The sequence below is a fragment of the Elephantulus edwardii genome, unplaced genomic scaffold (assembly GCF_000299155.1).
Source record: "Elephantulus edwardii isolate Elephantulus edwardi_28Jun2011 unplaced genomic scaffold, EleEdw1.0 scaffold00145, whole genome shotgun sequence".
Classification (NCBI taxonomy): domain Eukaryota; kingdom Metazoa; phylum Chordata; class Mammalia; order Macroscelidea; family Macroscelididae; genus Elephantulus; species Elephantulus edwardii.
In genome coordinates, this window is record NW_006399895.1 from 280270 (window position 1) to 303611 (window position 23342).

General features: G+C 42.3%; 1 protein-coding gene and 1 pseudogene across 1 annotated transcript in view; both read right to left on the reverse strand.

Annotated features, from left to right (window-relative positions):
* The window catches only part of TXNDC11 (thioredoxin domain containing 11), an 88991-nt gene that overhangs the window by 13484 nt on the left and 52165 nt on the right, over window positions 1-23342 (reverse strand). The window contains exons 6-7 of the mRNA XM_006894491.1: window positions 6973-7085; window positions 4475-4675 (exon numbers count right to left, since the gene is read on the reverse strand). Coding sequence (XP_006894553.1) covers window positions 4475-4675; window positions 6973-7085 — 314 coding nt within the window. The remainder of the gene's footprint in view (window positions 1-4474; window positions 4676-6972; window positions 7086-23342) is intronic.
* On the reverse strand, window positions 20891-21217 carry LOC102875303 (annotated as a pseudogene).

Here is a 23342-nt window from a genome sequence, read left to right on the forward strand (position 1 = left end):
TCCCAAAAAGATCTATTCTCACTCAGTTCTTTTTCAGTCTCTCCCAGAAAGCACACATCCCACAGTTAACAAATAACGAAGCATGTTTCTAGGGACATAGAGAATTTCAGTTCCACTGACGAGAGAGCCTGGAGGGTTGAATAGCTTGCCTAGGAACACAGGTCCAGGCCATCAGAGACCCAAGAGCCTGAAATCTCTCTGTTCCCCTGAGGATATGTCCACCATACACCATTACAGCAGCACCATGCTCACCAAGCTGTCTCTTTCAACAACTTCAAGTGCAACTGATGCTTTAAAAACTTCATAAACTCCTAGTGAGTGTGTTGGAAAATTTCACTTCCAGAAAGTTCACATGTGTAAGAGGCTATGAGTTCAGTCTCCTCCAAACAGTACTCAGCATGTAACATCCCCCAACTGCCTCCTCCTGTAACACCCTCTCTGGGATAATGGTGTCACCAAGCTAGAAACACAGTTATCCCTGACTTCTGCTCCGCGTCACTGCACACTTGGAATCTGGCCAGCTTTGGCTTCACTAAGCAGGACCTGTATCTCCCTGACCAGGGACTCATCGGTCACACACCACTACCATTTTCTCTCCCCTTCCTGCACTTGGTCTCTTAATTTTTAAAAATACAACCCTAAGTATGATTCTCTTGGCCCAACATCGCATGGCTCCTTTGAAGCTCTAAACCCCATCCAATCTGGTCCCATGTGTCTTTCTGGGCTCTTCAGACCAGACCAGAGCCTCTCATGATACCACTTTTCTGCACAGACTTCAGTCTAGGATCGCAGGGCACCCCATAAGACAATGGTCCTTGTCCCCAGATTCACCATCAGGGTCACTGCACAGAGAAGATAATAAGCTCCACTGCAGAAGGGATGGCTTTTGAGCCCTCCCAGGGTCACCTGACTCTCTCCTGTGTCCAGGTCTAGATTTTCAAGGGCAGGAGCCATACAGACTGATCCTGATATCCCCAGAGCCCGGCACAGGGCAGGGCAGGGCAGGACCAGACGGTCAATAAACACCTGACGAACAAGCTGATCTCAGGGCAACGGCATGCTTCCATTTCTGGCTGAGTGTCACTGCTTTCCCCTCCGACCAATATAAACAATTCAGATTCACATTTTACTCTGAGACTCATCCCTTTCCAAAGGGAATCTCTTTCTCTACCCCAACCCTTTTCCACACCCAGTTTCACAAGAAGTCATTATAACTCAAAGCCATTTATTCTCTAAAACAGAAGTGTGTGTTCACCTAGATCTAATCCCACCAATTAGCTAAAAGGTTTTGGTCACTCAGGATTGTATTTTCATTAGAGTGAGCAAGCGAGCAAGCGAACAGGCCAGCCCACAGGGCTTCAAGCCATTTCTTTCTGCTTGACTCTTAGCTAAGAATAAGAATCAGAATCTAACTTAAGAATTGTCTGGGGAGCTTGTTAAAAATGTAGATTCTGATTCCTTATATCTAGGGGTGAAAAGTCAAATTCTCTGAAGTGGGTGGAGCAGGGACACCAGATTGAATTGGTTCAAAGCCCTAGTATAAAAACCATTTAACGAGTGCACTTGCCATTTCAAAGACAACACAAATTTTAGAACAAACATTATTTATAAACCTAATTAGAAATATATGTATGTGTGCAAAAGAAGAAATGGAATAGTCTTTGTCATCATCAAGTCACATTAGATGATAAGCCACTGTTTTAAATGGATGCTTTTCCATACAAAAATAGCTCGGCCTTTTCGGGAAGGCTTCAGCAGCTCCATATACTAACACGGGCAGCCTATACAATTCTCCAAGTGCCCAGCCACCCTGCAGCCTCATCTTGGCACTGCTTCATTTTCAAAGACAGAACAGTTTATCACCCTCTGTGCCCAAAACTGAGTATTACCATGTCTTCTGCAGAAAGAAAACCCGAGAAGAGCAAAGGCCCTCAAGAGATTGTGTCCATTATTATTCTAAATATTTCATGCTAAAGCAGCCATGTGAAGGATATGCTTAACTGAAGAAAATATTTTATATAAAGTAATGCTTTAGAAGAGTACAGACATTTTTACTTTCTCTGTCAGTTGAACTGGTTCTCGCCTTTACATTCTTTTACCAGCCAGTTTTGAACACTTTACTCCTGCTATGCTGACATACATCACTTGCAATCATTTTGTGGGAACAAGTAAGGAAAGGTTAGCAAATTTTAAGTGTTCACACTATTAAACTGCTTTCTTCCAGTTCCTTTAATCAGAGAAATCTGTAACCTGGAATAAAATAACCATGTCTGTGCTTACCAGCCTCCTACACTGTTGTGAATGTTTCAACACAAATCTTTTAAGGCAAAAAAAACCAAGTCACCCAGTCGTGGCTGGCTGAGGACACGATTTCTTTTGATAAACAAGTTGCATAATACGGTGTCTGAGAGCCTCTCTTGAACTCCCTAGAGACACCAGGTGCCTGCGGTGCACGCTGGTCTCAGGATCTGTGTCTCTGGGGCTGGTGTGCACATGTGCAGGCAGGTGGGTTCATAACCTGCACTGAGTGTGATGCCCACCACTCTCACCACATCCAAACTCCCAGTGCTTCCTTGCCTCATGTTACTATTTCCCACTCTAAGCAGGTCCCAAATCCTCTAAGCCTTTTTCTGTGCAGCCCCAGTCGATGGGGACAACACTCACCTTTGTGGTCCAGGGCCTAGGGGGGACCTCCTTTACCTGGAGTTACAAGCTCCTCTACAGGAGCTCTGGTGGCACAATGGTTAAGCACTCAGCTGTTAACAGAAGCTTGGCAGTTTGAACCCTCCAGCTGCTCTTTGGGGGGAGGACGAAGCAGTTGTCTTCCGTCGATTTACATCTGTGAGAACCTTCCAGGGCAGTTCTACTCTGTCTTATAGGGGGTTGTGAGCCAGAATTGATGAAAAAAGTGAGTATGAACTTGTTCCCCTGATGGACAAGCCTTACTACTAGAGCTGTGTCTTCTACTTCTTTCTTCTCATCAGTGCTTACCAGACTGTTCAATAAGCAGCTGCTAAACTGCCCTGGAGTGAAGAGGGAAATGTACAGACTGTCACATTGCTCAGCGAAGCAATCTACAATACTGCTAAGACACCATTTGGTTTTCAATGATGCAAACCAAACAGTAGAGTCTAGGGACTCCCCTACCTCTCAGGATGCTGAGCCCTGAGGAGAGGAGGCACAAGCCAAGCCAAGAGCAGAAGAAGGCCTGCCTCCAGGCCAGGAGTCAGAAGATAAGGGGCACCAGAGCACATGTACACCATCTGGAAATAAAGAGCTGGAATGCAATGTCCTTCCTGTGGTCTCTAAATCCAAACAGGATCTCCTGAACACAGAAACAGTGGTGCCACTGTCACACAGTACTGCCTTCCTAGGACCCTGACACATCCAAACTGGAGAGGGTCAGTGAATTCTTCAGAAAGGAACTTCAAAAGTTAATATAAAAACCCCTAACCATAGTTACCACCTTGGCTGAAAACATCACTCTTTCTACAAAGAGTGTACTGAAGGCTTGGAAGAGTATCCCAGGTCATAAATGTCCATGTAGTAAAGGTTCTCTAAAGAAAGGAAGTTTTATTACTTCCAGTCCTTCCTGGTCAGAGGAGAAGAAATAAAGCCATTTCATCACTTCTCTTCTGTCTTTCTCTGACCCCGTGTAACTAACTGTTCAGAACTCTCCCCAGCAGGGATAATAACTTTCACAAGAAGACACTCGAACAGCCAAGTGCAGAGTCCGACCGGGAGAACAAACAGGCCAACGCTGATGCTTCGGGACAGGCAATGTCTGGGCAGCCTGGTGAGTGCTACGCTAGAGTCTGAAATTGGTTTGGGCCAATTATGCCATCCTTGAGGGAAGGAAGATATAAAATCCTCGGTAAATCCAATTTAGCAATCCCAGGCTCCCTCTGCCGATTGTTATTGCTCTCTCTAAGTGCCTCTAAATGATCCATGTATAAAATAAACTTGCATCCAGAGAAGGCGTACACCAGATGAAGCAGAAAGAGCAGAGGCGGGCCAGCTCCTGACAGCGGTTGTCTCTGAAAACCCTTTGCTTGTGTACACAGCAGAGATGGCTTAGAAAACAAGGCGTCACCACTGACACTTCTGACTGCTTGCCACTTTCCCACTGTCCCAAGGATACACAGGGATCCCTATGACACCCTTGCCCGACACTGTCATGGTGACAACAGCATTTTTTTCTGGAACACTAAACTGCCTCATCGCTGATCGACACCTCTACAGGTTCACACAAGTTGTCTTAATAAATGGCACAGGTGTCCTCTGCCTATTTGTATCTGAGCTCGGCTCCCTCATTCACAAGAGAAAGGTGGAATGCCACCAAAACACAGCTGCCACTATGAACCCTTCAGCTATCAGTGTAAATGACTGTAAGTGTGGAACGGGTGAAGTACAAGTTAACGAGGCTTCCTATTCAAACGCTGTATGAGTTACTTATTAATGTTATGATTCTTACCTCATCTATTAAAGGGTGACTTTCTGCTAAGGGATTAAAGGGTATGAATAAAAAAAGTGCTGGTCCTTTCTTCAGTTCATTATTCAGCAGAAGACTCTTGCCTCCATGTGGTCGCAGCCATCGAAAGAGTGTCTCCCGGTTTTCTAAGGCCCATTTACAGATGTTCTCAGCGGTGTAGTTCATGATCTCCCTGGGGAAGACCTGGGTAGGGGGTAGAGAAACACAAATGGATAAGCCAATGCTGAGGGGGTCACACTACTGCCCTCAAAAGGCCCCATCACCCCATCACTTCACAGGGGGGAGAAATGAGGCTCAGAGTGGTGAGGGGACTTGTCCCTGGTTATGCAGCTAAACGCTACTCTGGAGAGCATGGTACCAGGTGACTTTCAAATAGGGAGAGACAGTGGCCTATCTTTGGAAGGACTCAGGTAAATCCCTATATTTTTCCTGCTTGCTGGGGTGATGATTACAGCTACCAGCTGTCCAAGGGGAGCTAGTGAGTGATAACGGGGTGTTTCTGAAAGGATCAGCACATATCAAAGGGGTTAGAAAGTACAGAGCCAAGAATCACTGAGATTTAGGATTCGGCCCCACAAAAGCTGCTCCATAAAGACAAGCATGGACACCCCATGAGGGTAGAGCCGGACGTCAGCTTGATCCCCAGTATACTTGCAGTGACTAGAACACCTGGCACACAGCAAGAGCTCAACAAATACTTGAATGCACCAAAGAATGACCTACAATGTGTATGAGGCATGAACCACATTTCACGTGTACATAATGAAGGAAAGGAACTTTCTGTTTCTTTCTTTTTAACAACCAAAGTATGTTACCAATAGGATATTTCTATTTTTTCATGATCAGGTTTCATCCCATCACTCATATACATTTCACTTTATAATTAATTATACTTGTACAATGGCATCATTTACAATATCTAATCTTCTCTGCACCCTCTCTCTTCACCCTCCCACCCATTCACTGATCTCTGCTCCTGCTCCCTCCCATTCCAGTCAGCCCTCCACAACTAGCTAAAACAGTTTTTAAAATTTCAGTGATAGATGTAACCGGTTTTCAAATAAAACTCCCAAAAAAATGGTGCTCTGGAGGATTCCACAAAATAAGATTATTTCTCACCCTCAAAAACGGATGTCAAGTACTTCAAAATGAAGATGTCCACCATTATGTTGTTTAAATACTGAAATTCAAACATTTCATTTGATAAAAGAAATTCCGATGCTAAACTAAACTAACCTTTAACAAACAAGTGAATTCAAGTAATGGCTCAGTGATTTTCTCCCAGGCTTCCCTCCATTTCCTCAACTATTCAGAGTGTCTTCCCCAGCATCCTTTACTATTCACATGTATGATACAGATGGTTATCACACGAGAGAAGGATGCAGGAAAGTGATAGATGGCAGAAGCAGATGAAGTCGAGAGAAGCGAGACTGAGGAGTGAGGAGAATGGGTGGGTGGTAGAGACAACCACAGCAGTGATGCTCAGAGTGGAACTGTAAGAGCTTGAGAAAACATATCAAACATCAGAATAAGCATTTTCATTTGGAAAACACAAAAGTATAGCTGAGCTTAGAGATACAAATTGCAAGAAGTAAAGCACAGCATCTGGTGAGGAGCGATAGGCAGAAGCTGGGGTGACTAGGAATTGTCAAGGGGTAGCCCCTGGAGAACAAGAGCCTAGCAGTACTTCCAAAGGCACAAGACTGTTGTAGAACTGAGGGCAGCATAGACTTAAAAGGGCGGGCCCACTAGGGGGTTTGGGATATTGATCTACTGAGGGCCTGCAAGTCACCAAGACTGGCAGTGAAGTTAGAGACAGAAAATAATCAAGAAAAATAAACTCTCAGGATTGACTAAGGAAGCAGCAATGAATAAAGAAGCTGAAGCACAGGACTGACTAAGCAGGATATAGGTCAAAGCTCAGAAATAGCTGAATTGAGGTTGTTCCACCAAAAAGCAAATGAAATCAGGGAACACAAGCAACAATGGAAAAGCAGGGCTCTCTGGGGTGAGAAGCTATCAGTTCCTCTTTGTGCCCTGATGTGGACTTCAAAAATCAATTACGTCATCTAGGGACAAGAGCAGGTCGCATTACCACTCTTGATAAATGTACCAAATGAACAAAGAATATAACCCAATGGAAGTGTAACCTCTAAAAGCATAGGCACAGAGAAACAACCCCCAACAGACTAATTCTGCAATTTCATGAACCAGGAAAACTAGCAAGGTTGTACCCGAAGTCTAAGAATATAAAGAAAGAATACCTAGCTGTTAAAAGCCCAGAGTCCCTGATGCATGGGTCTGTAATCTGGGCGTGGTGGTTCCAGGGTGGGGAGGGAGGAACTCTCAATGTGCATATAAAATTGTATGCACTTTCCTAGAGAGAGTACATAGCTTTCATCCAATTTTCAAAGGAGCCTGTGACCTATGCAAAGTTAAGAACCACTGCACTAATACAAACGCAATTTCAAAATACTTACAAGTGATGTGTTGAAATGTCTATGTAAATACACACTTCCAGAGTGTACTAAGGATACCAGTTTCGCAAGATGCTTATTTGTGATAACCCCAAATCGTACTGTTCCTAGGTAATCTGAAACAGAAAATGTTCCTTTATTAAAGAAAAGGCCTATGCCTTATAACAACCACAAAACCCAGTGACAAATCTTGATGCACAAATTCCCCAGGGGCAAGCAGCTCTTTGTGGGCACCTACCTACCCTGAGCATGAAATGAGGAGGAGGGGAAGGCATATTCCCCGGAAGCTGACCTCTATCCTTCAGATGCTGAACTGGCTGCTTCTCTCCTGGATGATCTGACCTCCACTCTCTGCCCCTCGCTCACTGCCCAGAGATCAAGGCAGCTTAGTCCCGCCTCACAGTCAAGGCATGTGCTATTCTCTCCCTACCTGGAAACATCCCATAGTCAGCTGCTTCTCACTATTTGGATCTCAGCTTGGACTCAAGTTCTAAGACGCCTCTCCTAACTGATCCCCTATCTAAGGGCAATAAAGTCTACAATGGAAGTAGGGAATTAGACTCCCCCTACTCACTCATCCCAATTCTTTTTGCAGCATTCACTCACAGTGTTTCTCGACAATTCCATACTCTCACACAGTTAGATCCCCTTGGTCTAGTTTCTCTTTCAGAAGCAATGTTCTATGAAAATAGGGGCTTGCTGTATCTGCCTGTTTCCCCAGCAATTACAGCAGTGACTGAGTGTCTAAGTATGTGCTGAATGAATGAGGCTCCCATTTATGAAGAATTCATACAAGTCAATAAGATAAAAGAACATGGTAAAAAAAAAAAAAAGGCAAGCCACAAAAAGGAAATATAAATACCAATTACTGGAAAATGCACTCAATTTCTCTATTTCAGAGGAAAGCGTATTAAAACAAAATACCACCATTTACTCTCAAATTGTCCAAAAGTTAATACTTGGGAAAGTCTAAGTGTTGATGCCCAGTAAAGAGGAGTACGACCACACACTGCCAGTGGGGAGTCAAACTGTAGTCACTCAGGAGAGCTGTGAGCTGCATGGAGGACAAAGAAGAATGGACATAGCCTGGGGGACAGCAATTCTACTTCCCAGTTTCAGGCCCAGAGGGACACTCACGTGGTCAGTAGGAGCTACATGCAAGGAGTGTCAATAAGCAATATTCTGTCGGTGATAAAGAATAATGAGGTCGGAGGTAGGATTAGCTACATAAGCCCACAGACCTTGAAAGCATATGCCACTGAAAAGGCATGCCAAGGAAAGAGAAAGTCTACCTTTTAACTGAAAAAGAAAAACAGACCCACACTTATAAAACGGTATTTTCCTTCTGATGGACACATATGTCTACATATATCACAAAAATCAGAAAGAATAATAAAAACGGTTTCATGCTGGGTGATGGAGATCAAAGGAGACTCCATATTCTAATTTATATTTCCTCAAAGAGCTTCTAACTATTTAATACTGCTTGATTAAAATATTTTATTTTAAAGGAAGGGTGATAAAATGAAGGGAGAGGCATTCTTTCCTGCTTTATTAACAGATGGTAAGTAAAAAATATTAGTTAAACTTTGAATGCTACCAGGTTATACCTAAGAAGCGAGAATATTAATCTATGAAGGCACCAGACACACATTTTCATCTCTCCATTGCCTGAGCTCTCCCTTCCAACAGTGAAGGCTTTCCCCCTCTCAGATAAGGAGGAACCGAGGAGAGTGAATGAATAAAGGGGTAGTATGTCCCCAATGCTATAGTGAATACCAACTGATGCATTAAAATCAGAAGAACAAACTAGAAATGCAAGAGATTGATTACTTGTAGGGCTTGGAGGTATCAAAGGAGGAAAGAAGTTGAAAGAAGCGAGCAGTGGGAACTGGTAATAGAGGTATGGCTCTCAACAGACCAGGGCCATGTGCCTCTGGCAGTTTGAATTTACCAGCAGTTCTGAGGCAAAGAATGAGCACTCTCTTCCCATTAAGATTTACAATCTCAGGGGCAATGGTTTTGAAAAATATTACATAACTTGGGAGTGACTGGAGAAAATTATGCCGAGTGAATGAATTTAGTCTCAAAAGGACAAATACTGCATAACACCATTATTGAAAAAACAGAAGGATAACTAGTAACGTGTGTGGGAATCCAAGGGGGAAAGGGGTGGTAGCAGAGGGGTGAGTATGGATAGGGGCAAAATCACAGGGTTGCACAAATTGGTGGGGGAAGGGAGGAAATGGGAAAGACTCGGTGGGGACCTGAAAAGACAGGGTAATGGTGGGCATAGTCCAATGGTGATTAATTTTATATAATAAAGGGAATGATTGTAAGAAATAAAATGGGAATGAAGAGTAGTGTGATACACAATGTATATGAACTTTGTAAGCAAAACAATATAAAATAAAAATTGTTGTTGTTGTTGTTATGTGCCGTCGAGTCGCTTGCAACTCATAGCGACCCTATGTACAACAGCCCTAAACTCCGCTCTGTCCTGTGCCAATAGCACTGTCTCCTACACTCCCATCCCAATTATCCCAGTCACTGAATCAATCCACCTCATAGAGGGCCTTCCCCTCCTGCGCTGTCCCTCCACCCTCCCAAGCATGATGTCCCTCTCTAAGGACCGGTCTCTCCTCACATGTCCAAAGTATTTTAGACAGAGTCTCAGAATCCTTGCCTCCAAGGAGCCACCTGGTTTAACCCTTTCCAGGATGAATCTGTTTGTTTTCCTAGCAGTCCATGGTATTCTCAATACTCTTCTCCAGCACCACAGCTCAAAGGCATCAATTCTCCTTCTATCCTCCTTGGTCATTGTCCAACTCTCTGATGCATAGCAAGTGATTGCGAAGACCATAGCCTGTATCAGACGCACCTTAGTCTCCAGAGAGACATCACTGCTCTTCAGCACTTTGGAGAGGTCCCTAACAGGAGACTTTCCCATGGCAATGCGCCTTTTAATTTCCTGACTGCAGGTGCCAAGACTGTTGACTATGGAGCCAAGCAAACTAAAGCTGTGTACAATCTCAGTTTCTTCACCATCCATCCTGATGCTGCCAATTGGTACAGTGGTGAGAATCTTTGTCTTCTTGACGTTGAGCCTCAATCCATATTGTAGGGGAAAAAAAAGATTTACAGTCTCAGAAACCGGATGGATGATGACCCCTATGAATTAGAATTGTCTCCATATGGCTGTGAGTTTGGCGCACTGTGGGGTTTTGGTGTGTTAGTTTTTTCTTCTTCTCACTCCTCTTTCTTTTCCCCCTTTCTTTCTTGGGGTTTGTTTTGTTGGGTTTTTGGGTTTGTTTTTGGTTGTTGTTGTTTTTGTGGTTGTTTTGGATTTTTTCCCCCCCTTAGGAAACTGTCCTATCATTTCCAAAGCTATAAATCTTTTCGGAAGCAGACTACCTCATTTTTCTCCTGGAGAATAGGTGGTAGTTGGTTGATCTTTACCACACCACCACCAGAGCAAAGAATTAGTATAAACTCATGGGTTTATAGATACACACTACGTAGGTATTAGCAATGGAAAGACTATGAGTTGCATAAGACATGGTCATGCATACAGAACTCTCCTAGCTCTTTCTGAGAGCCTTGAGGTAATGATACTCTACAGCAAAGAGTACATCTAAAATCCAGATCTTGGTTTCTAAAGAGCATTTTACAATAAAAGAAACCTGGACTTCTTGAAGAAGCTGGGGAAGGAAAACACAAAATTTGGCTAAAACATCCTGTGTTAAAAGTAAGGAAGCACTTAAAAAACAAACAAACAAACAAACAACAAAAAAAAACCACCCACAAAACCTAGACCTTGCTCAAAGAACACAGAGCCAACCCCAGGTGTTCCTACTGACCAAAACAGGAGTAAGTCAAGCAACAGAACAAAATACTGATAGTATTTATGCTAAAAGAATATTGAGAAAAAGAATTTTTAGTGCAGATTGATAAAAGTGAGAAGACACAGCTCTTCCTCACATGAGAATTCCATTGCTAATGATCAAGAAATGAGAGACACCACAAAATCACCATTGGAACACCACAGTCACACTGGCTGTAAGCAAAGAGCCACAGAGGAGGTTACAATCAGCCAGCAAATGTTTGAGGAGATAATCTGCATTGTAACAAAGCAAGCCCTTCTTCCCCAAGGTATTTCCAAGGGAAAGAGAGTAACTTTTCCATCTAGAGAAAGTAACACTACCTTCAGCTAAGTGACCAAGTCAATCACCACCAACAGTAATATGCTCTGTTGTCACAAACTTCCTGCCATGAAACACTAAGAAGGACAGACAATATTTCTGTGGTATTCTTGCCAAAAATGCATATAATCTCATTTCAATCATGAGAAAATATCAAAGAAATTAAAATTCAGAGCAGCTTTCTTCAATATACCTGACCAGTATGCTTCAAAAGTGTCAAGGCCCTAGAAAGACTGTCACATCATCATAGGTTGGAGAAGATTAAGGAGTTGGATACCAGAACAGAAAAGGGCTTTGGTGGGAAAATCGGTGAAATTCAAATAAGGTCTTGATTTACGTTAATAGTATTGTACCTTTGGTAATTAGTTCTGATAGATGCACCATAACAAATCATTATGTAACATGATTATGTAAAAATGGTAATACTGGGGGAAGTTAGGCAAAAGGCATGCCAGCACTCTATTCTATTTTTGTGATTTTTATACAACAAAATTAGTTTTCAAAAAGATTTGGGTTTTTAAATGGCATAACAGGTAACAAGCAATAAGACTGCAGGTGAGTTAGGTTCCAAAATCCAAGTCCCATCAGCCCAATGACACCTCCAGGTGGGTTTCTGACAGGAACCTCCAACTCCACAGCCAAGCCACTCCCCGTTTTCTCCTTCTCTGTAAACCTTACGGTATCCTTCCAATCACACCACACGGCCGGACTCCCTCTGCTCTTCTTCCCTCGGGACCCACCCATCAGCACGTACAGCGCGCTCTTTCTTCATGTGCACTCTAAGGTGCCTCACTTCTCACTGCCACCACACTGGAACAAGTTCAGGTCACCTTCACTTCTCTCCTTGACAGCCACACTAATCTCACTTCTGATCCCCATGGCTGCTTAGCTGCTGGGGAAATACTGAAATAGTACCACCTGTCTTACTTTACTGCCTGGGGGAAACCTTCCAAGGACCCTAACGTCCCTAGTAATCATGTCTTTGCTCATCACTCTAGCCTCACCCTGGATTTACTTCTCCCTCACACACCATGTTCCGCTTTACCAGCTTCTAGCTGTTCCTTGAACACAAGAGCTTGCCCCATCTCCTCTCAGGCTCTTCAGTCTGCACAGAACACTCTTCTTTCAGAATCACTTGGCTGCCTCCTTCTCATCATTCAGGTCCCTGCCCAAAGGCTGTCTCCTCATGAAGGCCTTCCACAACACTCCGTCCTTCTCCCCAGAGAACTTCTCTCAGTACCCTCGCCCGCTCTATCCCACCTCACTTCATGACATTCCTGGCACTCATTTGTTTATTTAGTCAATGTCTACTGCCCTTCCTACTATTTAAGTTCCAACAGGGGTAAAAACAGTATGTTTTCTTTTAATAGAATGCTCTACTTCCTGGTGGCACAGTGGTTCAAGAGCTTGGCTGTTAAACAACAGGTTGGCAGTTTGAACTGAACAACCCAATCGCTTTGTGGAAGAAAGATGAGGCTGTCTACTTGTGGACAGAGTCAGTTTTGAAAACATTATTTAACAATCCTAACTCTGTCCTATAGGGTTGATACGAATCAGAATTAGCTCATTGAAATGGGCTGCACTGTTGGCTGTCTAGTTCCAAGATACTCAATAGATAAAGAGGAAAAGGTTGTTTTTAAGAATGGTTAAGCATCTGAAATAATTACAATGCACCTGCAGCTGACAAACATTATCTAGCACTCTTCAGAAAAACTGAAAGGCAGGTAAGAAAGCTAGGACTCTGGCAGGTCATATAATCTGTAAATTTCCAAATCGAGATTTGAATCTTGATTTCCAGCTCAAGGTAATTTCCACTACTCTGTATCTACGTATAAAGACAGTTTAGGTACAAAGCTAATCTAAGACATTTAAGCAATCCAAATGTGATAGAATCTAAAACCCTGAACTGGTCAGGGAAATGGTAGAGGAAATCAGCCAGTTCAAATTCCAAAACTGTCAGAAGAATGTGCAAGACCTGAGCAAGGTAAGAATTGGTAGAGCAAGACTCCACTCTCCTGGGGAGAGCAGTATGTTGGGGGGCTGGCCAAAGTTAGAAAGTGAAGGGAAGGAAAAGCAGCCAGTGAGGAAATTCATATGACAGCCTGCCAATGATTAGAGCAGAGGAATAAAAAGTGACAGCTTGTCTCAAGAGTTGAAAGGGACCAGTCAAAAACCCATTTCGATGCCTTAATAGGACTGGACACCTACCTTCCCCAAACAGATTCCAACACACTCAAACCCCTGACAATTATAAAACACCATTAGTTGCACATAGAGAAATTTACAATAGTCACATCTATTTCAGTTTGTACTTCGGTGGGAACCTTTCTAGAAGAACAGCTCAAATGTGCAGTCCTGTGTGAACAAAGAGTATTTGGATAACCAGAAGATGGTTACAGTTTAGAATGATACTTCTCAACTATGTGCTCAGAGCCCTCAACAACAAGGGTCTTTGTCATTTAGAACATGAACGCTTCAGTAAAAGTAACAATGCCTCAATATTTTAACCAAGGATTCAAATCTGTGGACTAATTAAAAAGAAATTCAGAACAATGCCTCTCCTCCCCAAAAAACATCCAACAATGGCATGACCCAATTCAATTATTGCTATTTTTTTAATTCTCAGTAAAGTCTATTTTAGTCTGGCAATCAACCAGTTTAAATTTTCTATAAAAAGTGACAAATGCTTCTGCAACAAGATCTTTAAAGATCATAAAAGAAACAAAGAAAGAAAAAAAATTAAAAATTAAAAAAAAAGATCATAAAAGAATTAAAAGTCCTATAGGATATAACTTCTTTGTCAAAGTTCTTCCTATAGAAGCACTGATGTGTATTCCAGAATGCTGATTAACTAAAACATCAACAATTTATGAAAAAATAAGACTGTGTTCTTTAGTAGAAAGAGCACCAGGTCGGGAATCAGGGTAGCAGATTCTGGGCACTGCACTATCAACTAGGTTGAGGCCTTTAAGATAAGGCCTCAATTTCTGACTCTATCCTTATTTATATAACCAGGGCCTGAGTGCCGAGGTCTCATCTGGCTTCAACATTCTCCTCTAGCAAAAGCTGCTTGGCACAGCTAGGCTTCAGAATTAACAAGAACATCTTGTAACATAACTGCGAAATAGATAGGAACATTAAGAAAGCCCAATTCCTTCTGACAGCTGAGGTAGTGATTTACGTGATGATTCAAGTACCTATTGGAGGTTCCTTTCCTTATTAAATCACTTGAAAAGCTCAGTGGAACACTTACAGGCTGATCAAGTTAGAAGAATACGGTGGAGAAAAGTCATAGAAGTGCTAAACAAGAGTGTAGAAGCCACACAGAGTTTAATAATGTGCAAAAGAATATACAAAGGATGCTAGCTTCATGTAAACAAGGGGCTGTAAAAAAAGACCTACAATTACATGTGCAAGAAAAGAAACCCAGGAGTGCTAACCCTGAGCTATGCCTCCTGTAGAGGGTAGTCTGGTGTCTGGAAGCCTCGTCCATAACGAGCTGTCCTGTCAACCCAAAGGGGGCCCCTCAATGGTGGTCTGAATCACCAGTTGCTCTCTACAGGAGAGAGATGGGCAATCTCCTTCCATGTCATGTATAGCCACTGAAAACCTGCTGAAGGGTCAGCTACAAGTCGGATCTGACTCAACAACAATGAGCTCAAGAGTTTGGACTAGGTCCTAGAAGGAAGTGGAAACAGGATGGAAAGGGTTAGCAGAGAGAGCAGAGTAGAAGGGCCTGAGCGTCCCTGCACATATCTGTGGGGTGGGCCCTTGTGCCCGGGCTTCTGCCCTCTGGCACTCAGGTAGCTTCTGTAGCTGGTCATGAAGACAAACATAATATGACTACTCTGTCACCACCCAGGTCTAAGGAACCCATGGTGCTGTGGTTAAACAGCTCATTGCTAACTTCAGGGTTCAAACCCACCAGTGACTTGACAGAGAAAAGATGCAGCAGTTGGTTTCTGTAAAGATTACAGCCTTGGATTCCCTTCGGGGCAGTTCTACCGAAGAGCTTCTATTAATCAGAATTGATTTAACAGCAGCAAGTTTTTTTAGGTGATTTCTATTATTTTTCTTCTATACTGTGCCAAGGTGGTGACAATGAAAGAGGAAGATTCATTTACAGCAGGAAGGAAATTAGGTTGAGTCCATAAATCCAGTAGCCAGTATGTCTTAATAAAGGGCAATTACCTTGGAAGGATATGTAAGGCAATATTTCTCAAGGTTTTTTCATGAAAATCTCCCCAAAGCAGAGAAGAAAGTGGGCTGTGGACCATGTGAGTAGATATAAACTGGTGAGCTCCTGAAATGAATTCTCTCTTAGAAACCCAAAGGAAACAGCACTTAAGTGTATTATAAATAAGGGACCCCAGGGCACAGGGAGAGAAGGAACAGAAATGCGGGAGCTGAATGGCACGTTACTCTTCGCAGTATCAAGGCTAGCCAGCTATTGCAATCCAAGCTACTCCTTCATGAGCTAATTTTTAGGGCTCATGGGACAAAATAGTGTTATGAAGTCAAGAAAAATAGTCACAAAGACAACTTACGAACTTGTACTCCAAAATTAAATATTTCTCTAGATTATATCACACAGCTTTTAATTAGCGTCACAAGAAGTCATTTGTTATTGATAAGTGCCACAGACTTAACTATGACCCATAGGAATCCTATGAACAGCAGATCTGAACCATGTCCTATCCTGTGCTATCCTCATAATCTCAGACACACTCAAGCTCATTGCTGTAGTTATTGTGTCAACTCACTTGGTTGAAAGTCTTCCGCTATTTTGCCATCCCTTCACCTTCCCAAGCCTTTCCATCAAACATGATGTTCCTTTTCAAGGAATAACCTCTCCTACTAACAACATGCCCAAAGTATGTGAGATGAAACTCTATCATCTTTGCCTCCAAGGAGCACTCTGACTGGCTGCACCTTCTCCAAGACATATCTGTTCTTTTGGCAATCCATGAGATCTTTACTATTCTACTCCAACACTACAGCTCAAAGGCACCAACTCTTCTTCTTCTGTCATCCTTACTGTCCAGCTCTCAGATGCATGGCAAGTGATTGAAAAGACCATGGCCTGGATCAGGCACACCTTAGTCCTCAAACTGACATCACTGCTCAGTAATTTCGAGAGGCCCCTGACTGCAGACTTTCCCAGTGCAATATGTCTCCTAAACTCCTGACTGCTGGTACTCACATACGATGAAATCATTGACAACTTCAATCTTTTCTCCATCTAGTATGATGTTGCCTCTCCATCCAGTGATAAGAATTTTTTTTCTTTACATTGAGAAGCAATCCATATTGAAGGCTGCAGTCTTTGATCTTCTGCAGTAAGTGCTCCAAGTCCTCCTCATTCATTTTCAGCAGGCAAGTTTTTATCACCTGCATAACATAGGTTATTGGTGAGTCTTCCTCCAATCCTGATGCCACATTCTTCTTCAGAGTCCAGCTTCTTAAAAAATTTGCTCAGCATACAGATTGAAGAGGAATGGAGAGAGGATACAGTCCTTAATTTTAAACCATGCAGCGTTCCCTTGCTAATCCATTAGCACAACAGCTTTTACTTGTCTAGGTATAGGTTTCACATGTACACAATTAAATGTCTGAGACTCCCATTCTTCTCAATGGTAGCCATGATTTGTTGTGATACACAGAGACAAATGCCTTTGTACAGTCAATAAAGCACAAATAGACATTCTTCTGATAGTCTCTGCTGTCAGACAGGATCCATCTGACATCAGCAATGTTATCTCTGGGGCGACAGCCTCTTCTAAATCCTGCTTGAACTTCTGGCAGCTCCCTATCTATATACTGTTTGAGTAGTTTTTGAATGAATGATCATGAACAGTAGTTTCCTTATATGTGATATCAATGATACTGCTTGATAATTTTCCAACACTCTGTTGGATCACCTTCCTTGGAAATGGCTTTGAGAAGACTTTTTACTCCCTGGTTAACAAATGCACTATGTAATTAAAATTCTAAAAGGCAAACCTAGATTATGATAGTTCCAAATTGTCTGAAACAATCCTCATTTTATTCACATTGTCCTTTTCATTAACTGCTTTCTCACTTTTCTTTCCAGGGTTTTGAATAAGAAAGAAAAAGGAGACTCAGAGGCTTACATAAAAAGGGATAAAACAACCCCTTCATTATGTATTTACATAATGATTCCTTTTCAAGAACTTTATAAACTTTCACTGGATGGATGATGACTTCATACACTTCCAATCGCTAATACATCCATTAAAATAAACAAACAACTTTCAAGAAGTATACCATATTACGGAATTAGTTCCCAATATACAAATTATCATCGCCACTTGCACTTTTCCCCCTAGAAATGACTGACATTTTACATTTTTCATTTTTTTTTTTACATTTTTCAAATGCTTCAGCTAAAGCACAAAGCAATTATCGGGGGGGGGGGGGAAGCTGGCATTTATGCACCATAAGTACAGCATTCACATTCTGGTGCTTGCCAAGATACTGCTAGAGTCAGAGTAAACAACATTTCTTAGCTGTGATTTTCACCCCCGCTGTTTTGAATTGGAAGTGGGGGAGAGAAATGTAGATCCAATTATTAGGGGGAAAATAAATGATAGACATGAATATGCACTGCCACCTATATTTGACAGTAAACTGAACACTCTCTTAACATTCCTTATCATCAAACCAAAACATAGTATTAAACTATCAATTCAAATATTTCCTTTGCATGGATTCTGTAAGTCCCCCTCCTCCTTTTTCTATCTTCAGGAAAGGAAAAGCTTCACAAACTAGACTTAACTGTTTAGAAGCCCCTCTCCCTCCCCCTTTCAGGCTGCCCTGATGCCCAGAGCAGAAGTCAGCATCGAGATGTTCTATCACCTAGTCTGTTTACTTTTAAATAAACACTCATTCTCTCACACACACACCCATTTTTAAGACGTCAGGATGTACAGAAGTTTTTGGAGCAGCAGTGTCCTTTAAAAGCATCCAAGGCTCCCTTATTTTACAGGAGAGGAATGTGAAGACCAATGAGAAGGGGTGACTGAAGGGTTGCTCTAGGCCCCTTGCCAGTAATTTGGCTTGCTATCAGGCAGAGTTTGTCTCGGTCTTTGGGAACTTAGCGTTAGCCAAGTTGCACTAAAGCTCAAGGGAATGTTGGAAAACAATACAAGTTGCTAGGAGGAAGACAAAGGCTATCAGAGCAAGAGGAATTCTACGAAGGGAGTATGGAAATTTCCATTTGACATCTATACTGTGCCAAATTGGCAGCACCGTGATAGATGGAGAAGAGATTGAGGTTGTTAACAATTACAGCTTGCTTGGCTCCACAATCAACACTCTTGGCACTAGCAGTCAGCAAATCAAAAGATGAACTGCATCAGGGAAATCTGCTATCAGAAACCTTTCCAGAGTACTGAGAAGCAATGTCAATCTAAAGACTAAGGTGCCTCTGACCCAGGACATGGTCTTTGCAATTACTTGCTATGCATCAGAGAGCTGGACAATGACTAAAAATGACAGAAGAATCGATGCCTTTCAGTTGTGGTGTTGGAGAAGAGTCTTGAACATACCATGGACCACCAAGAGAACAAATAGGCCTGTCTTGGAGAGGGTGAAACCAAGTTTCTTCTTGGACGCTAGGATAGATACATGAGCCAGGATAGATTGATCCTTGGAATCCTTCCATTCTCAGAAGAGTGGAGGGACAGTGCAGGAAAGGAAGATCCCAGGTGAGATGGACTGATATAGTGACGAAGGCAATGGGGATAGGTGTGATTGGAGTCAATGAGACTGGCTCAGGATAGGGCAGGCTTCAGAGCTATAGTACACAGAGATGCTATGAATCACAGGCGACTCAACAGCACCTTAACAACAACAACCATGCCAAACATCATGCTAGCTAGGTAAAATTTATAAATTCCGCAGTTCTTCAGTTGGCCTTGAAATTTGTTGTTTGTTGAGTATTGCAAAGTCAGAACTGACCCATAGCTCCCCCTCCAGCAGCTTTTCAGAAGTAGTATAATGCAGAGGAAGAGAATGCCCACCTGTCTCCTATGGAACAGCTGGTATATTCAAACTGCTCACCTTGCAGTGCAAGAATAGGGAGGTAGATATTAATCAGGAAAAGGCATTAAAATTAAAACAGCACTAAGGACAAAGATCAGGAGGAGGGAATCACCTGCTTTGTCCCAGTAGGGCGGAATACCTAGAGACAATGAAGGGGTAGGTGATGGTGAGAGCTGGCACAAGGAGGGCACTCCAGAGAGCTGTATGGTCTTGAGCTTTTACGTCGTCTCCAGCATTTACTGGTCTGTGACTGCATTAGTTTCCTATTAATGCTATAAATAACTGACACAAATTTAGTGGCTTACACAACAAATGTATCTTATAGTCTACATTTTAGAAGCATGAGTGAGTCTTACTAGGCTAAAAATCAAAGTGCCAACAAAGTTGTGTTTCTCCTGGAGGTATTAATGGGGACTCACACCAGCAGTCAGGAAATCAAAAGATGAATTGCACTGGGGAAGTCAGCTCTCATGGACCTTGCCAAGTGCTGAAAAGCAAAGATGTCAATCTAGAGACTAAAGTGTACCTGATCCATGGTCTTCACAATTAATTGTTATGCTTCAGAGAGCTGGCCAATGACTAAAGATGACAGAAGAAGAACTGATGCCTTTCAGTTGTGGTCCTGGAGAAGAGTCTTGAACATACCATGGACCGCCAAGAAAACAAACAGCTCTGTCTTGGAGAGGGTGAAACCAAGTTTCTCCTCAGAGGCTAGGATTCTGAAACTCCATCTCACATACTTTGGGCACACAGCCAGGAGAGACAAGTCCTTGGAGAAGGACATCATGCCCAGAAGGATGGAGGGACAGGGCAGGAGAGGAAAACCCCAGATGAGATAGATTGATACAGTGACTGGGGCAATGGTGGTTGGTGTGTCGGAATTAGTGAGACTGGCTCAAGACAGGGAAGGGTTCACTATGAGTCACAGGCGACTTGATGACACCAACAATAACAACATCCTTTCTTGCTTTTACCAGTTTCTAGAGGCTGCTGCATTCTGATATTTGTGGACATCTTCCAACTTCAAAGCAGCAATGCCTGATCAAGTTTTCCTGACATCTTATCTACTAGACACTGACAATTCTGCCTCCCAATTCCACGTTTAAAGCCCCTGTGATTACAACGGGCCCACTCAGATAACCCAGGACCCATCGTAGGTCACGCTTGTTGTGACATCATATTCAGAAGGTTCTAGACAATAGAAAGTAGACACCTCTCCACAGTGACCTTCAGTAAGGTGGCAACTTCAACTTTACAGATGGAAGTTCTGTCAGCTGTAAAAGTGAGATAGCAATCCTTACTTCAAAGAGTAGTTAAGACTGGATCATCCAGCTAAGGAGCTTGGCCCACAGAAGTGCTCAGTCCAGTATTAGTTTTTAAGGTTAAACTATATATATAGCGTTTGTGGACAGAACAGAATCGGATTTGTCTGTATGAGGTTGACTGACTTTAAGCTATAATTCTGCTGCAGAAGGTGATCCCTGAGTTGTTTTTTTCATGATGACTTTACTTTTGGGGGGTTTTTGTTGTGTGTGCGGTTTTGTTTGTTGTGTTTGTTTGGGTTTTTTTAACTGTGAAATGTTTATTCTGATACTACTTTTAATTGTATAATCATTCCATAACAAATTACCAGATAAATTTTACATAATGCTTCAGGATTGGAGTTTTTCAACAGGTTCCAATTTAGGATCTTCAAATTTGAAGGTAGGGAAGGTACTCATGTCTGCCTTATCATACATTTGCTTAAGCTTAAAAAGCTCCTTCTCCAAATCTTGTTGATATTCTGGGCCAACATCAACAGGTCCTCTAGATGCCTGTCATTTAGATTTGTATTCTCTAATCTTGTCCACAAAAAGTTTCTGTATAGGATCAAGTTCTTTATTAAATGCCACTGCTATAACATCAATGTTCCTCTGCAAATGGACCGAGACCACTGACCGAATGACAGAGGAAAATTTGAAGAGCCTCTGGAGAATCATGGTGACTTTATTACTTGCACTTCAGTCCTGAGCTGCCAGAAAGCCACCGCCACGACCGCTGTCCTACTTCCAGCCCTAACTCCCTTTTGTGACTTTTTAAAATTATTATTTATTTTAATGAAAATTTACAGAGACTTTGGATTTCCATTCATTCATTGTACTTTTCTCCCTGCCCACCCTTCCCAGTACACTCTTCTCTTTGAAAAGTAAAAGAAAAATTCTTTCATTGTTTTACAATCCTTTCCCCTAGGTCCACTCCACTATGCAGTCTTCGTTCTGGACTCCTGTCATGACAATTATACCTAATCACATATCCTTTTTAAACAGTTTTCTCCCTCATTTGTTTCAATGCAGTATACATTATTTATCCCATCTTTCTCAGTCTTCCCCCAATCCCAATGTCAGTTCTGTTTTACAACAGTGGCACTAAGCAGTACTTGTCCTTCTGTGACTGAGATACTTCATTCAGCATAATGTCCTCCAGGGTCACCCATTTTGAATAATATTGCATGAGTTCCTTGCTTTTCAATGCAGTGTAGTATTCTATTTGACCTTCCGGAGGTTTGGAATTTGAGTGAAATCATTAAAGAATTATTGTAAACAAAATTGTTGTTGTTATGTGCCTTCGAGTCGTTTGTGACTCATAGCGACCCTATGTACAACAGCCCTAAACCCTGCTCTATCCTGTGCCAATCGCACTGCCTCAACACACCCATCCTGATTAACCCAGTCATTGAATCAATCCATCTCATAGAGGGTCTTCCCCTCTTGCGCCGTCTCTCCACCCTCCCAAGCATGATGTCCTTCTCCAAGAACCCGTCCCTCCTTGCAACATGCCCAAAATATGTCAGACGAAGCCCCAGAATCCTTGCCTCCAAGGTGTTGCTTGGTTTAATCCTCTCCAGGATAATCTGTTTGTTTTCTTGGCAGTCCATGGTACATTCAATACTCCTCTCCAGCACCACAGCTCAAAGGCATCAATTCTCCTTCTATCCTCCCTAGTCATTGTCCAACTCTCTGATGCATAACAAGTGATTGCAAAGACCATGGCCTGTATCAGGCGCACCTTAGTCTCCAGAGAGACACCGTTGCTCTTGAGTACTTTAGAGAGGTCCCTAACCGCAGACTTTCCCATCACAATACGTTTTTTGATTTCCTGGCTGCTGATGCCAAGAGTGTTGACCGTGGAGCCGAGCAAACTGAAGCTGTGAACAATCTCAATCTCTTTGCCACCCATCCTGATGCTACCAATTGGTCCAGTGGTGAGAATCTTTGTCTTCTTGACATTGAGCCTCAGTCCATACTGAAGGCTGCAGTCCTTGACCCTCTGCAGCAAGTGCATGAGGTCCTCCTCAGTTTCAGCGAGCAGGGTTGTATCATCTGCATAACGCAGATTGTTAATAGATCTTCCACCAATCCTGATGCCACATTGTAAACAAAATACCCTCTTAAAATCAAACAACAATCTCTGGATATGAAAACTGGACAATGAAAAAGGAAGATCTAAGAACTGATGCCTTTATCTTGTGGTGTTGGAGAAGAGTATTAAATAAATCACTAAGTGTCAAAAGAATAAGAAAATCTTATTTGGGAGGAAGTGCAACCAAGGTGCTTCTTAGATGCAAGGATGGTGAAAATCATCTTACATATTTTGGACATACCATCAGGAAATACTGAGTCCTTAGAAAAAGACATCATGCTGGGAAAAGCAGAAGGTCATCAAAAAAGAGACCTATCGAATGACCCTCGACAAGATGGACTGATACAGTGATTGCAACAACAGACATGAGTACGGCAGAGATTGTGAAGACGGCACAAGATGGGATGAGATTTCCATCTGTTGGTCATAGGGTCATTATGAGTCATAGTTAACTTGATAGCACTTAATAACAAATAAAGATTGTCAACCTTGGGAACTGTGCTCTTTTAAGGTCTATCAGTATAGGATAAAATTGACAACTATAACTAAAAAGTGAGATATGATATTTAGAGGGCAGTGAATTTATATCAATGGTCAATGACTTATTTGGGAAAGCATAGTGACAATGGCTATCCAACTTGAAGGATGTAATCAATTTCTGAATTGTACCTGTAGAAATTGTTGAATTAATGTATAATTTGACTC